Source organism: Cherax quadricarinatus, chromosome 53, assembly GCF_038502225.1.
Source record: "Cherax quadricarinatus isolate ZL_2023a chromosome 53, ASM3850222v1, whole genome shotgun sequence".
Taxonomy (NCBI): Eukaryota; Metazoa; Arthropoda; class Malacostraca; order Decapoda; family Parastacidae; genus Cherax; species Cherax quadricarinatus.
Window position 1 is genome coordinate 22,064,504 of NC_091344.1, and position 14,220 is coordinate 22,078,723.

The 14,220-nt window shown below is 37.9% G+C and overlaps 1 protein-coding gene across 1 annotated transcript; it reads right to left on the reverse strand.

Moving 5' to 3' along the window:
* Positions 1–332: 332 nt before the first annotated feature.
* On the reverse strand, positions 333–5,358 carry LOC128692222 (protein Star-like). The gene is made up of 2 exons (XM_053781296.2): positions 5,104–5,358; positions 333–1,638 (listed from the first exon to the last, which is right to left on the reverse strand). Exons 1-2 carry the CDS (start codon positions 5,197–5,199, stop codon positions 766–768), a joined length of 969 nt encoding a protein of 322 aa, XP_053637271.1. The 5' UTR covers positions 5,200–5,358; the 3' UTR covers positions 333–765.
* Positions 5,359–14,220: the final 8,862 nt, after the last annotated feature.

The following is a 14,220-nucleotide window of genomic DNA, read 5'->3' on the forward strand; positions in this document are numbered from 1 at the left end:
TAAAATATAACAATTGTGAAATGTATCAGTCTTCAATGGCTGATGCATCGTATGAAATGGAACATTTCATGGGTTTAGGCTGTGCAGGCACAAATTTTGTTTAATTTTATGCAACTAGAAAATGCATCTTCTGGTCAGCTTTAAGAGAACTGACTGACGACATTGGAGGACAGGAGAGATAGGGGGGACTTGATAACAACGTATAAAATACTTAGAGGAATTGACATGGTGGACAGGGCCAGAATGTTTCAGAGATGGGACACATGAACAAGGGGGACACAACTGGAAGTTGGAAATTCTGAGAGAGCCATAGGGATATTAGGAAGTATTTCTTCAGCCTTAGAGTTGTCGGGAAATGAAATAATCTGGAGACTGATGTAGTGGAGATACGATAAAGCTCTTGGAGCAGGGAGAGAGAGTGGACCTAGTATCGACCAGAAGCTATGACTCGATCCTTGCAAGTACATGTAGGTGAGTACATATAAGGATCGTGATTCAAGCCGGTGAGCCTACCTCTGTATGTCTCATTGTGAGTTTATCATTTACGCATGAATATAGCAATAATAATTAATAATAATAATAATCCTAAAGATCACAACAAAATAGTTTCAGTTCATTCATTAACTAAAATAGTTCAACTGTGAAGAAAAGGCAAATTAATTAGATTTATTTCAGATTTTATTTCAGATTTCCACATTTTATGTCCAGGAGATATATTAGGAGTTTCCATCATTACTTTCAACAGTTGGAAGGTTGCGGTATAATTTATTGCTTCACTGCTTCCTTGGGATGTATAAATTGAAAATGATAATACTTGAACTCACTTTCACCAATGAAAACATAGTCATGATCACCAGCTAGAGCAACCAAATTATAGCCTCGCTTTTTCATAATTGCAATGAAATCGTGGTCAGTTTTCTTGGTGACGTTTTCAACCACCATCAGCCTGACCCTCACTGTGTTCCAGGGGAAGGTTTCCAGCACTTGCTTCTCACTTCCCTGGATGTCCAGAGACAGGAAATCAACTTTCGTTACATTGAGGGCTAGTAAATATGTGACGAGAGGAAAGCACTGAACTAGAGAGTAAGATTCCTGTGCATTCCCCGTAATTGTTGTACCCAAGTTGTAGGTGAGTTCGTAGCTGCTCCCACGGAAGTCCCAAGGGTGAAGTTGATTCAAAGACTTGCGCCGAAGGGATACCAAGATGATCTCCTTAGGGAAGGGTTGAGATGAAAAGCAGGTGTTTGAGGTCCAGGCTTTGCGGTGCTTGAGGGTGAGGACTTGGTAGTTATGTAGATCTGGCTCGACCAGCAGACCTGTCCAGCCCAGCTGCTGCTCCAACCACAGAGTATTGGAGAGGTACTCTCCGTCCAGAGCTCCTGCCTCGATAAAGAATCCTTCCCGCTGTCCCGTGAATAATTTCTCTACAAACTGGTGGATGAACATCCAACTCGAGCCACTGCTCCCTTCTTGGTAGTTAAAGTAACCGGATAAATTGTAGGGCAGAGTTGAAGGAGGGTTGAGGAAGGAGTCCCTCAATATCTTCACTACTTGAGAGTCCGTTCCTGCCAAGGGGCCACGTAGCCGGGATGTGAACTCTGATTCACTCACTATGGTTGTAGGTGGCTCCGCTGACATCTGTGGAAATACTTTCATTGTATTGCATTGTATGTCAAAAAGTGATAAACCCGTTTGGGCCATTGATCATTGGTGGAGGCTCGACCCCCGTCCGCTAAATCGCGGGATAAAAATACATATACAAGTTTATTACATGATAATTTGTATACACAGAAATGAGTGACACTTCCGAGCATGTTGAAAACTCGTTATGCATAGCATTTCTGGCATAGAAAGCACTTGAGAACGGACAGGATATACAAGTATAGGAAAACAGAACAATAAAGAATGTAAAGGCATGGTTGACACACCCAAATTAACCAGATATATATCAGAATAATTTCTTCAGATTAAGGTGGATAAAGAAGAATAATGAACTGCACAGTGACAAAGTGGAAGTGGAATTTAAACTGGCTTTCAAAAATAGATATAAACAATGGGTGAGTGCAAAAGGATATCTTCCAAGATTTTTTACACTGGTAAGATTGCTGGTCATTCAATTCTGCCTTATGAACATTTAAGAAAACAGGTATATTTTAACTTTCACTTAAATATATATATATATATATATATATATATATATATATCTATATATATATATATATATATATATATATATATATATATAACTATATATATATATATATATATATATACATATATATATATTTTTTTTCAACAAGTTGGCCATCTCCCACCGAGGCAGGGTGACCCAAAAAAAAAAGAAAGAAAATCCCCAAAAAGAAAATACTTTCATCATCATTCAACACTTTCACCACACTCGCACATTATCACTGTTTTTGCAGAGGTGCTCAGAATACAACAGTTTAGAAGCATACACATATAAAGATACACAACATATCCCTCCAAACTGCCAATATCCCAAACCACTCCTTTAAAGTGCAGGCATTGTACTTCCCATTTCCAGGACTCAAGTCCGACTATATGAAAATAACCGGTTTCCCTGAATCCCTTCACTAAATATTACCCTGCTCACACTCCAACAGATCGTCAGGTCCCAAGTACCATTCGTCTCCATTCACTCCTATCTAACACACTCACGCACGCTTGCTGGAAGTCCAAGCCCCTTGCCCACAAAACCTCCTTTACCCCCTCTCTCCAACCCTTTCGAGGACGACCCCTACCCCGCCTTCCTTCCCCTATAGATTTATATGCTTTCCATGTCATTCTACTTTGATCCATTCTCTCTAAATGACCAAACCACCTCAACAACCCCTCTTCTGCCCTCTGACTAATACTTTTATTAACTCCACACCTTTTCCTAATTTCCACACTCCGAATTTTCTGCATAATATTTACACCACACATTGCCCTTAGACAGGACATCTCCACTGCCTCCAACCATCTCCTCGCTGCTGCATTTACCACCCAAGCTTCACACCCATATAAGAGTGTTGGTACTACTATACTTTCATACATTCCCTTCTTTGCCTCCATAGATAACGTTTTTTGACTCCACATATACCTCAACGCACCACTCACCTTTTTTCCCTCATCAATTCTATGATTAACCTCATCCTTCATAAATCCATCCACCGACACATCAACTCCCAAGTATCTGAAAACATTCACTTCTTCCATACTCCTCCTCCCCAATTTGATATCCAATTTTTCTTTATCTAAATCATTTGACACCCTCATCACCTTGCTCTTTTCTATGTTCACTTTCAACTTTCTACCTTTACACACATTCCCAAACTCATCCACTAACCTTTGCAATTTTTCTTTAGAATCTGGTGGCCTGGTGGTTAACGCTCTCGCTTCACACGGTGAGGGCCTGGGTTCGATTCCCAGCCAGAGTAGAAACATTGGACGTGTTTCTTTCCACCTGTTGTCTATGTTCCCCATCAGTAAAATGGGTACCTAGGTGTTAGTCGACTGGTGTGGGTCGCATCCTGGGACACTGACCTAAGGAGGCCTGGTCACAGACCGGGCCGCGGGGGCGTTGACCCCCGGAACTCTCTCCAGATAAACTCCAGATAAGCACAGTATCATCAGCAAAAAGTAACTGTGTCAATTCCCATTTTGAATTTGATTCCCCATAATTTAATCCCACCCCTCTCCCGAACACCCTAGCATTTACTTCGTTTACAACCCCATCTATAAATATATTAAACAACCATGATGACATTACACATCCCTGTCTAAGACCTACTTTTACTGGGAAGTATTCTCCCTCTCTTTTACACACCCATACCTGAGCCTCACTATCCTCATAAAAACTCTTTACAGCATTTAATAACTTACCACCTATTCCATATACTTGCAACATCTGCCACATTGCTTCTCTATCCACTCTATCATATGCCTTTTCTAAATCCATAAATGCAATAAAAACTTCCCTGCCTTTATCTAAATACTGTTCACATATATGCTTCAATGTAAACACTTGATCTACACATCCCCTACCCACTCTGAAGCCTCCTTGCTCATCCACAATTCTACATTCTGTCTTACCTCTAATTCTTTCAATTATATATATATATATATATATATATATATATATATATATATATATATATATATATATATATAATATATATATATATATAATATATATATATATATATATATATATATATATATATATATATATATATATATATATATATATATATATATATATATATATATATATATATATATATATATATATATATATATATATATATATATATATATATATATATATATATATATATATATATATATATATATATATATGCAATAAGATCACAGTAAACAGGTGATTTCAGAATATGCAAAACAACCACTCTGAAAGAATAGAGAAATTCCAAGCGCTTTCGTGACTACTCACATTATCAAGGAACTATGAAAGTAAAGCATCCAAGGAAGCTATATAAGGGGTCTGGCCAGCACCTCACTATCAGATCCCACAACGGTTAAACACCTGACGCGCGCCGACCCAACTTGGATAGGTCCTTGGATAGTTTGTGGGTGAGTTGTGCAAAGGACCTATCCAAGTTGGGTCGGCGCGCGTCAGGTGTTTAACCGTTGTGGGATCTGATAGTGAGGTGCTGGCCAGACCCCTTATATAGCTTCCTTGGATGCTTTACTTTCATAGTTCCTTGATAATGTGAGCAGTCACGAAAGCGCTTGGAATTTCTCTATTCTTTCAGAGTGGTTGTTTTGCATATATATATATAAATATATATATATATATATATATATATATATATATATATATATATATATATATATATATATATATACTATAATTAATACCTGGGTATTGACCGGCTGGTGTGGGTCGCATCCTGGGGGACGAGATTAACCTAAGTTGCTGGAAATGCTCTGCATAACCAGGGGTTTTCTATATAGTACGTCACTGATGTCAGATATAAGTTGCATCATGTACCCATAGAGGTTATATATTACAGAGAATAGGGTAACCTTGCACTGTTGATGTATCTAACTGTGTTTAGCAGTATAAATGGTTCTCACCTTCAGAGTGATGATGGTGACCACAGTAATAGTAGACATCACTATACATATTGTATTCCTTATCCCGTTTATGACCCTTGCTCTTGACTTTCCCATTTCTGACGCTTTTAGATACAACTGTAACGTCTGTGGAACACGCGTCTGTAGCCTTGTCTGCTTTAATACAAGCACTAGTAAGGAAGTTGATGCCGAGATTATTTAATCCTGGCTATTTTCCGCCACAGGTTTTTATTTTTGGGTTTCCTTTCCTCTTGTGTATATGGACTAGTGTGTTATTTCCACAGCAGCCATAAAAACCACTTTTCATTATTATTATTATTATAATCAAGGGGAAGCGCTAAACCCGTAGGATTATACAGCGCCTGTGGGGGTATGGAAGGTATTCAGAGTTAATTCAGAGAACTGTCGCACAGATCCAGTTCCCAAGATCAAGAGCCCCTCACCATCATCAAGGAACCTTCCTTGAGGGGAAACCACTTTGCAGAATGGTGGATGTCGAACTTGAAAAAAAAAATGTCGTGAGGAGAGAAATTATTATGTTTAGAGGAAAAGCTAAACCCGTATGGGTTATATAGTGCCTTGGGAATGAAAGGGAATAAAATTCGATTTAGCGAAAAGGGGGAGAAATCCAGTTCCTTGGATTAAGAACCGGTTACCAGACTCAAGGAACCTCGAGACAAAATAGATCGATATATATATATATATATATATATATATATATATATATATATATATATATATATATATATATATATATATATATATATATATATATACCTTATATTTCATATCTTACATACTGCATACGTACCATATACTTGGACCATTTACGTGACGGTAAATGGTCCAAGTCGGACCAACACGTCGTCGTTATTTGTGTATTGTTCGTCACGGTATTGTGCTTTTTATCTTCATAATTATTAGGAATACCTGAAGGGTATACTTGGAGGGTATATCTGGAGGGTATATCTTGAATGTGTTCCGGTCCATGTCCAGGCCTCTGAAGGGACACCTATTATTTAAGTGGTTGGCAGACAATTTTTTTTATTAAAAATTACATCGTTTAGTTCGTTATACATGAGGACACCCTTGTAGGTTTAGCGCTTTCTTTTTTTATTATAATATACATGATTATTATTATTATCATCAAAAAGAAGCGCTAAGCCACAAGGACTATACAGCAATATAATATACATGAGAACTCATGCGATCTGCTGAACCACGAAGCTTACAACAGGAAGATTTTACAGAGAGGACTTTTTGTGACTGGTCAGCATGAATGGCACCAACTGTGATCCTACTGGAAGGGGCCAGGAGATAGGGCTTGACCTCTGCAACCACATACAGATGAGTACACATGTGTAAAAGTCATCTCAATCCTCAGTCAGTCAACACTTCAAGCTCTTCTCTCTCTTCGTCAGAATACTTCAAGCTTTTTCACTATCAGCCATTCAGACAGGGAATGGCCAAGATATTTCACAAACCCACACTATTTAAGAATAACATTGACAATTTGAGATCTACACCACCATCTACACAGGATGCTATAGTGTTGTAAGTGTGAAGTTGATCAGAAGGCTCAAATTATTGTACAGAAACTGAAATCAGACATGGTTCACATAACTGATCATATTATAATAATGGGGAAGCACTAAACCCGTAGGATTATACAGCGCCTGTGGGGGGATTATTATTATAATCAAGGGGGAAGCGCTAAACCCGGAGGATTATACAGCTGTGGGGGGGGGGGGATGGAAGGTATTCAGGCTTAATTCAGGGAACTGGAGCACAGATCCAATTCCCTAGATCAAGAGCCCCTCACCAATGTCAAGGAACTTCCCTTGAGGGGATAATTGATCAGAGGTCACCTGCATGTACCTAGTAACAATACACCAATGCTGAAAAAATTAAGCCAATTAAGTGAGGCATTTTCAGGTTATAAATGAAAACTGAAGAAAAAAAATGGAAATACACCTAATGAGTATTATTATAATAAAAAAGAAGCGCTAAGCCACAAGGGCTATACAGCACCTAGTGAGTAGTTTCCATATTATTATTATTATTATAATCAAAGGGGAAGCGCTAAACCCGTAGGATTATACAGCGCCCAGGGGGGGGGGGATGTGGAAGGCATTCAGGCTTAATTCGGGGAACTGGATTATTTATTATAATCAAGGGGGAAGCGCTAAACCCGGAGGATTATACAGCGCCTGGGGGGGGATGTGGAAGGCATTCAGGCTTAATTCGGGGAACTGGAGCACAGTTCAAAGTCCCTAAATCAAGAGCCCCTCACCAACATCAAGGAACCTTCCATGAGGGGTTCCATATTATTATTACAATCAGAACTAAGTACTAAACCCACAAGGGTCATGCAGTGCTGGCATTTTCCATATAACTATTTATAGGGAAGCACTAACCTTGTAGGGGGTCATTCAGTGCCTGGAAGGATTGAAGAAAATCAGGTTTGATCCAATTCTTTGGATCAAGCGCCCATTTGAAGGGCTCTGCCCTTTACAAATGTTTGGAGGACACAACAGTGACAAGAGTATTTTAACAAGGGGCACGATTTTAATGCAGTTATACTGCAAAGTGAGATGTACAAGATTATAAACAAAACTAAGCACTAAACCCACGAGGGTCATACAGCTCTGTATGAGGAGGTGGGGTAGGGGTTGTTCTCAAAAGGGTTGAATGAAGGGGGTAAAGGTTTTGTGGGTTAGGGTCTTGGACTTACAGCAAGTGTGCGTGAGCATGTTAGATAGAAGTGAAGGGTGACGAATGGTTTTTGGGACCTGGTGAGCTGTTGGAGTGTAAGCAGGGTAATATTTTGTGAAGGGATACAAGGAAACTGGTTAGCCAAACTTGAGTCCTGGAAATGGGAAGTACAATGCCTGCACTTTAAAGAAGGGGTTTGGGATATTGAGTTTGGAGGGACATCTAAACTGTCGTATCTGAGAGCTTCTGCAAAGACAGTGATTATGTATGAGTGATGGTGAAAGTGTTGAATGATGATGAAAGTATTTTTTCTTTTTGGGTCACCCTGCCTTGGTGGGAAACAGCCGTGTTAAAAAAAAAGGCATCCATGAAGAGGCCCATTAAACCTACAGGGGGAATGGGAAGGAACAAGGTTCAATCCAAGGAAGGGGAGATCAGATTCAACACCTTTGATAAACAGCCCTTCAACATCAGGACCTCCATTGAGGGGTGAACAGCTTTTTACTAATTTGTACTGTTTTTGTTAGATTTTTTTCTTATTTTACATTAGAACATTTGTAGTTGATTATTCTGTATAGCCCTTGTGGCTTAGCATTCTTTTGATTTGTAGTTGATTACTGAGTGTTTTTGTGGTAGTGTACATCACATTTTCTGAAGTAGTGATCAATGATCACTGGGTCTCACTGCTTGACAAATCACAATTTTTTTCTTCTTAACAGCAGTAAATTAGTAAGCAGATTCTCTGAACAAAAAGAGGAAGATGGGCAAAACAAAAGCTGAATTCTAGGTGCCTCAGAGGAGCCGTGCTAAGTTTTTGGGGTGCAAGATGAAAAGCATTTGATTCTGCATACTATAATAATAAAACAAACACTGAACCCACATGAGTCACACAGTGCTGCAATAGATTGTGCACAACTTTCAGAATTAGAATACTAGCAGGCCTGGCTGCCCTGGCAGATCATTATGCACTATAGTCAAAACTGCATCAAAGGGTAGAGGATAGCTATTAACAGGGAAAAAAGGTCTTTTGGGAGAGGTACATAAATTCATAACAGCTTTCCATCCCCCACCACCACAGAGGCACTGACCCAGCAGTTAATGGTAAGGTTGGTAAGGTAAATGCAAGGTACCATTAGAGGACTTCCTAGTAACTACAGGTTACTATGAGGTCCTAGGCCAGTCATTTGCAGCTGAAGCCATATATGTGGCTGGCTGATTCAGTGAGGACAGTACTAAGCCTTTTCCTTCATCCACGTACCAAAGATGCATGTTGCCTGATATGTCAGAGCTCTAAAGAAAGGCTAGACATTAAGGTAAGCATAGCCAAGCCCACTCTTGGCTCTGAAAGCATTAGTCAGTGTGACCTGAGGCATCAACAGACTGTAATCTCCCACCGTGCAAAGGTACCTGCCCTCGGTGGAAACTAAGCCTATGAAGCTTCTCTTGAAAAATTAATATCTACACACAAGTTATTCCATAAATAAAAATGGTCTCTGCATATTTATTGATATGGTGCAATTTCATTACATAATGTTAATACTGAATTGATACCATAATGTATAAACAAATTCTTGTTTTCTTTCTTTAATGTTTCAGTTTTCACGTTTCATCATTGCAAAAATTTCATATAAACTATGTATAACACAAACATAAGAAATTAAACAAGAAACATTGTTATACTTGTATTCTCTTAAGTGATTTTACAATGTCTGATTACCAACATTTAAATTTTTTACATTAATGGTAATTACACTATTAAAAATATTACATCTTGTGTATACAGACATATAATATCAAATTACATGAAGCTTTCAAATTTTATTTTACTTAATTAAATTTCAATTGTAATAACTGCATAATAACCTACTTCAGTGAAGCTTTTATTAGGTTCTAAAACAGTGATAAATTTTTGTAAATATTACATTAGTTTCAGGTCACTCATACACTACATTTAGTATGTTCCATGTACAGTGTATTAGCAGTTATGGGTCAATACAATAACCAAATAAAATGACAATTAACCTAGAGTTTAGTTGACAGGCATCATATTATAACAACCAGAGCTATCTGTGTATATGTAGTTGAATGGCTAAGTTAGCAAAGCTTCAAAAAATTACTAGTATAATAAATAACACTGACTCTCCTACTAAATACATGAAGACATGTAATAACATCCAGATGCTACACTTGTTTTCCTGGTCATAAAATACTGGCTGCAGTTGTGACAAGAGAAGAACTGATAGTAAAGCATTTGTTTATTGACCGAGTCTGACTCTTACCTCGATGACGAATAATTTATTAAAAAATTATCTTTAAATAATGTTAAACAGTCCTATATTTAACAACTGAGGAGTGAATTGTGCTGCTTTGACGGGGTATTAAAAATAATGATAAACTCACTGAAATGTTTTATTAATAAAAGAGTACCATCAAATTAAGTGTCCTGCATCACAGATAACTTGTGGCACTGAACATCTATGGAAAATGTTGAAGTATGTGGTGGTGCTACCTATGACACTATAGAGTACACTAGGTAGAAACAGGATAGTAATGAGCACTAACTATTTCAAATTTTTTAATACAAACAGTTGAGGAATTACCACTGGAGAATTTAAGAAGTTCTCCAATTAATAGTTTCTTTCACCATTCACAATGAAATTATATTTTATCAATAAGCAGGTCACTCTCTGTAACATTTGTAAAACTTTAAAAGTCCAAGAATAAGAAACAAACTTGAGGCCAAGAAGGAAGGAAGGAAGGACAAGGGGAGAGAGAGAGAGATATATAGATAGAGATAGAGAGAGAGAGAGAGAGAGAGAAACATTAAAGTTCAAGTAATGATTTACATATTGTATTTTTTAATTAACGAATCCAAGTGCAGTGTAGCACAAAAATCCACATTACAAATTTATCCTTAAATCACTAGATATAGCCCAAATTTGCTTTTATTATTTATATTCATATAAAAATTAAATATTTTCTTGCTTAACTCGTAAATGGTCCAAACGTTTATATACGTTTTTTCAACATTTGAAAGTATGTAAAAAAGTAATCTTTTTTTTTTTACATTTGAAAATGTGTAAAAAAACTTTGATTTTTTTTTGTTATATTTGAAAATATGTAAAAAAACGTAGATCTACTTTTGGAGCACTACACATGTGAATGTAGATCTGCTTGGACTGTTTACGGGTTAATGAGTTTCTTATTGAAGAGATTGCATGTCACATGACAGCTATCTAAGTCGTACTGCTGATGAACAATAGGATAGCTTCTTCCATTAAATATAGCTCTTACATATTTTGCCTCTAACTCTCTTTATAAGATACCAATGTGAACTAGAATTATGCAAACCTGACAACCAACATGTACTAACATTCTTAAAACACGACATTGATGATTTTGCAGATGACAGATTATCTAAAGGTTGTTATCTGTAATAGGTATAGTATTTTAGATATGAACATTTATGTATATCAAATTTGCTTATGCTTCAACTATGAAGAACTGATTTCAGTTTTTTCAATTATCTTTTAATTTCAAGGAAGATTTCACCTACTTCAATACATAAATGCAATAACATTTAACTACAGCCTCTCCTCACTTAGCGACATACTCATTTACCAATGATTTGGACTTAAGACAGGCTCTCTGACCAGTATGCATACGTAAATAATGTATATCAGAGCTGATTTCCTCTGTTCTGTTTATTACAATATACAGTACTACACTACTGCATAAGCATTTAAAAATACAATAAAATTTTTATAAATGGTGCAAAAGGGACATTAAACCATACCATGGATGGGGATAGAACTCGCGATCAGTCTCAAAACTCCAGACTGTGGTCACAGTGGTGCCTATGCTAACCTTCCTATGGTGTAGAAATATACCTAGTTGGATGAATCTCATTGTGGCTAGCTGGCCCAGTGGCTAACGCGACGGTCTGGAGTTTTGAGACTCTGATCGCGGGTTCTATCCCCGTCCGTGGTATGGTTTGTTTGCAATTGTGTCATTATGATTTCGTGAGGCAGGGACATTAAAACAATGCCAAAGATGGTTGACACAAACCCACTATCATTATATTATTATAATCATAGGGGGAGTGCTAAACCCGTAGGATTATACAGCACCTGTGTGTTTGTGTGTGTGTGTGTGTGTGTGTGGGGGGGGGAGGGTGTGATGGAAGATATTCAGGGAACTGGAGCAAAGACCCAATTCCCTAGATCAAGAGCCCATCACCAGCATCAAGGAACCTCCCTTGAGGGGACTATTACAGTATGTTCCTTGCTTAGCGACGAATTTGTTTACCAACGTGGTCTTAGGAATGGAATTCCGTCGTTAAGTGAGGAGAGGCTGTATTGACATTTTTTCTTGATCAGTACAATACTTTTGACGAGTTTTGAGAGTCTTACTACTCAAATTTTTGATACACTTGTTTAGCTAACCTTTTATTTACAGAACAAAACGAATCAGAAGTATGTATAAAATTTTGTTAACCATTCAAACTCTTCTTAAGAAACTTTTCTGACTCTTAACATATCTACGAAATACCGTGACCAGTTTTATGGGCTCCTCTACAGTCACAGCACGACCTAGAGCCAGGCTTCCTCTCTGAGATTCCAAAGTTAACCAGGCTGCTGTTGCTAATGGTTTACAGGCTTACAGAACCATCCTCATAACTAATACAAAGAATTGGTGCAAGACTACCAATAAATACAGTGTTAGAATAACTGGCAAGTATACAATGTCAGGACAGCACCTCTTTTTAAACCATGGTACGGGTAGGGCTATAACCCATGTAAGCGAGTCGTAATGGGTTCTAAACCCACCTGTACTGTGGTTTGTTTGCAATCACATTATTACGATTTCGTGAGTCACCTCTTTTTAATATTGCTTTCTTGTGATACCTGATGAACTTGTAGGACTAATACCACATGAAGAGAAAAGGCACTGGTATACTACCTAGTGAACATAGCGATGCCCTAAAACACTTGCCAAGCATACTTGGTAAATAAACATTGCCATCGCACAGCACAGACGTATGATATCCAGTGAGAAGACAGTGCAAGCATTAAACCTGATGTGTGTCCTGTGCTGGCATGGCATCTATTGAATGAGGGCTAGAAAGTAGACTTGGGCGAGTTTATTTGGTTTATGTTGCAGTCAGAGGATAATATGATTTGTGATGTCAATACCTTCTGGGAAGACAGCAACTGAATGAATGATGATTAGTGTGTTTTATTCCTGGGGTCACCCTGCCTTGGGAGAAGACAACTGTTGAATTAAAAAAAAACTACACACATACATGGATACAGTATGTACATACAAACATAGTGAAATTTCAATTTAATGGACTAATGGGGAGGGAGGGATGCTACCAAACGTGGCGATGTTCAAACAACGGGTGCTTGTAATATGGTACAGTCATTGAAAATAAAGGTCAAATTACTCTGTGTATAGTACAGTAATTCTACTTACCTTCTGTAGTGGATTTTTTTAGATTAAATTATGCCAAGACTTCTAGCAGTGATTCAGAATAACCTTTATGTTAAGAGCAGCTGTGCAATGTCAGTGTATAAATAACAAAAAAGACAATACCGTGACTGGAACAATACACAAATAACCCGCACATAAAAGAGAGAAGCTTACGACGACGTTTCGGTCCGACTTGGACCATTTACAAAGACTTTGTAAATGGTCCAAGTCGGACCGAAACGTCGCCTAAGCTTCTCTCTTTTATGTGCGGGTTATTTGCGTGTCAGTGTACCTGTAGATTAAGATGTAGATAGTACAGGAGACATATATGGCTTAGGCCTACTTGTAGATGGTTTGGGAGACTTAAAATGAGGAGCAGTCACAATGTATCCAGCTTCAACTATCTGCCATGTTGATACTGGGCCTTTATGATACATTGTCTAAGAATTTGCACATTTGGATAATAGGCCTACACTTCTCTTTAGAGGTCAGTGTACTTTATGATATAAACTGCATCTCATACAACTAACAATTTTGGAAACCTCCCAATCTCTTCTTCCCTGTTGATATCATCACTATCCTGTTCTTCTATGCTGATACCTGTACCAGGAGTCTGGTCAACAATTTCTGCATCACTCAACATTGGTAATCAGGATTGCCTTCACTTCTTCCAACCATGCCATGACATCTTCCTCTGCAATGTGTTTCTCCTCTCTGAACAGTTCGACGAGAATTACCGATCCCAAATTTCACAAAAAACTAACTACAGTTGATTGGATATAGTCTTATCATCCCCTGCTGCTTAATTTTCAGCCCTTGGGTGAATAGGTACATTATTGAGCACCCAAAGAGCCCTGATGTGAGTTCTTGCATACTTTCAAGGAAAAAATGCACAAAATAAAAAGTCAGCAAATATATCCGTCAAAG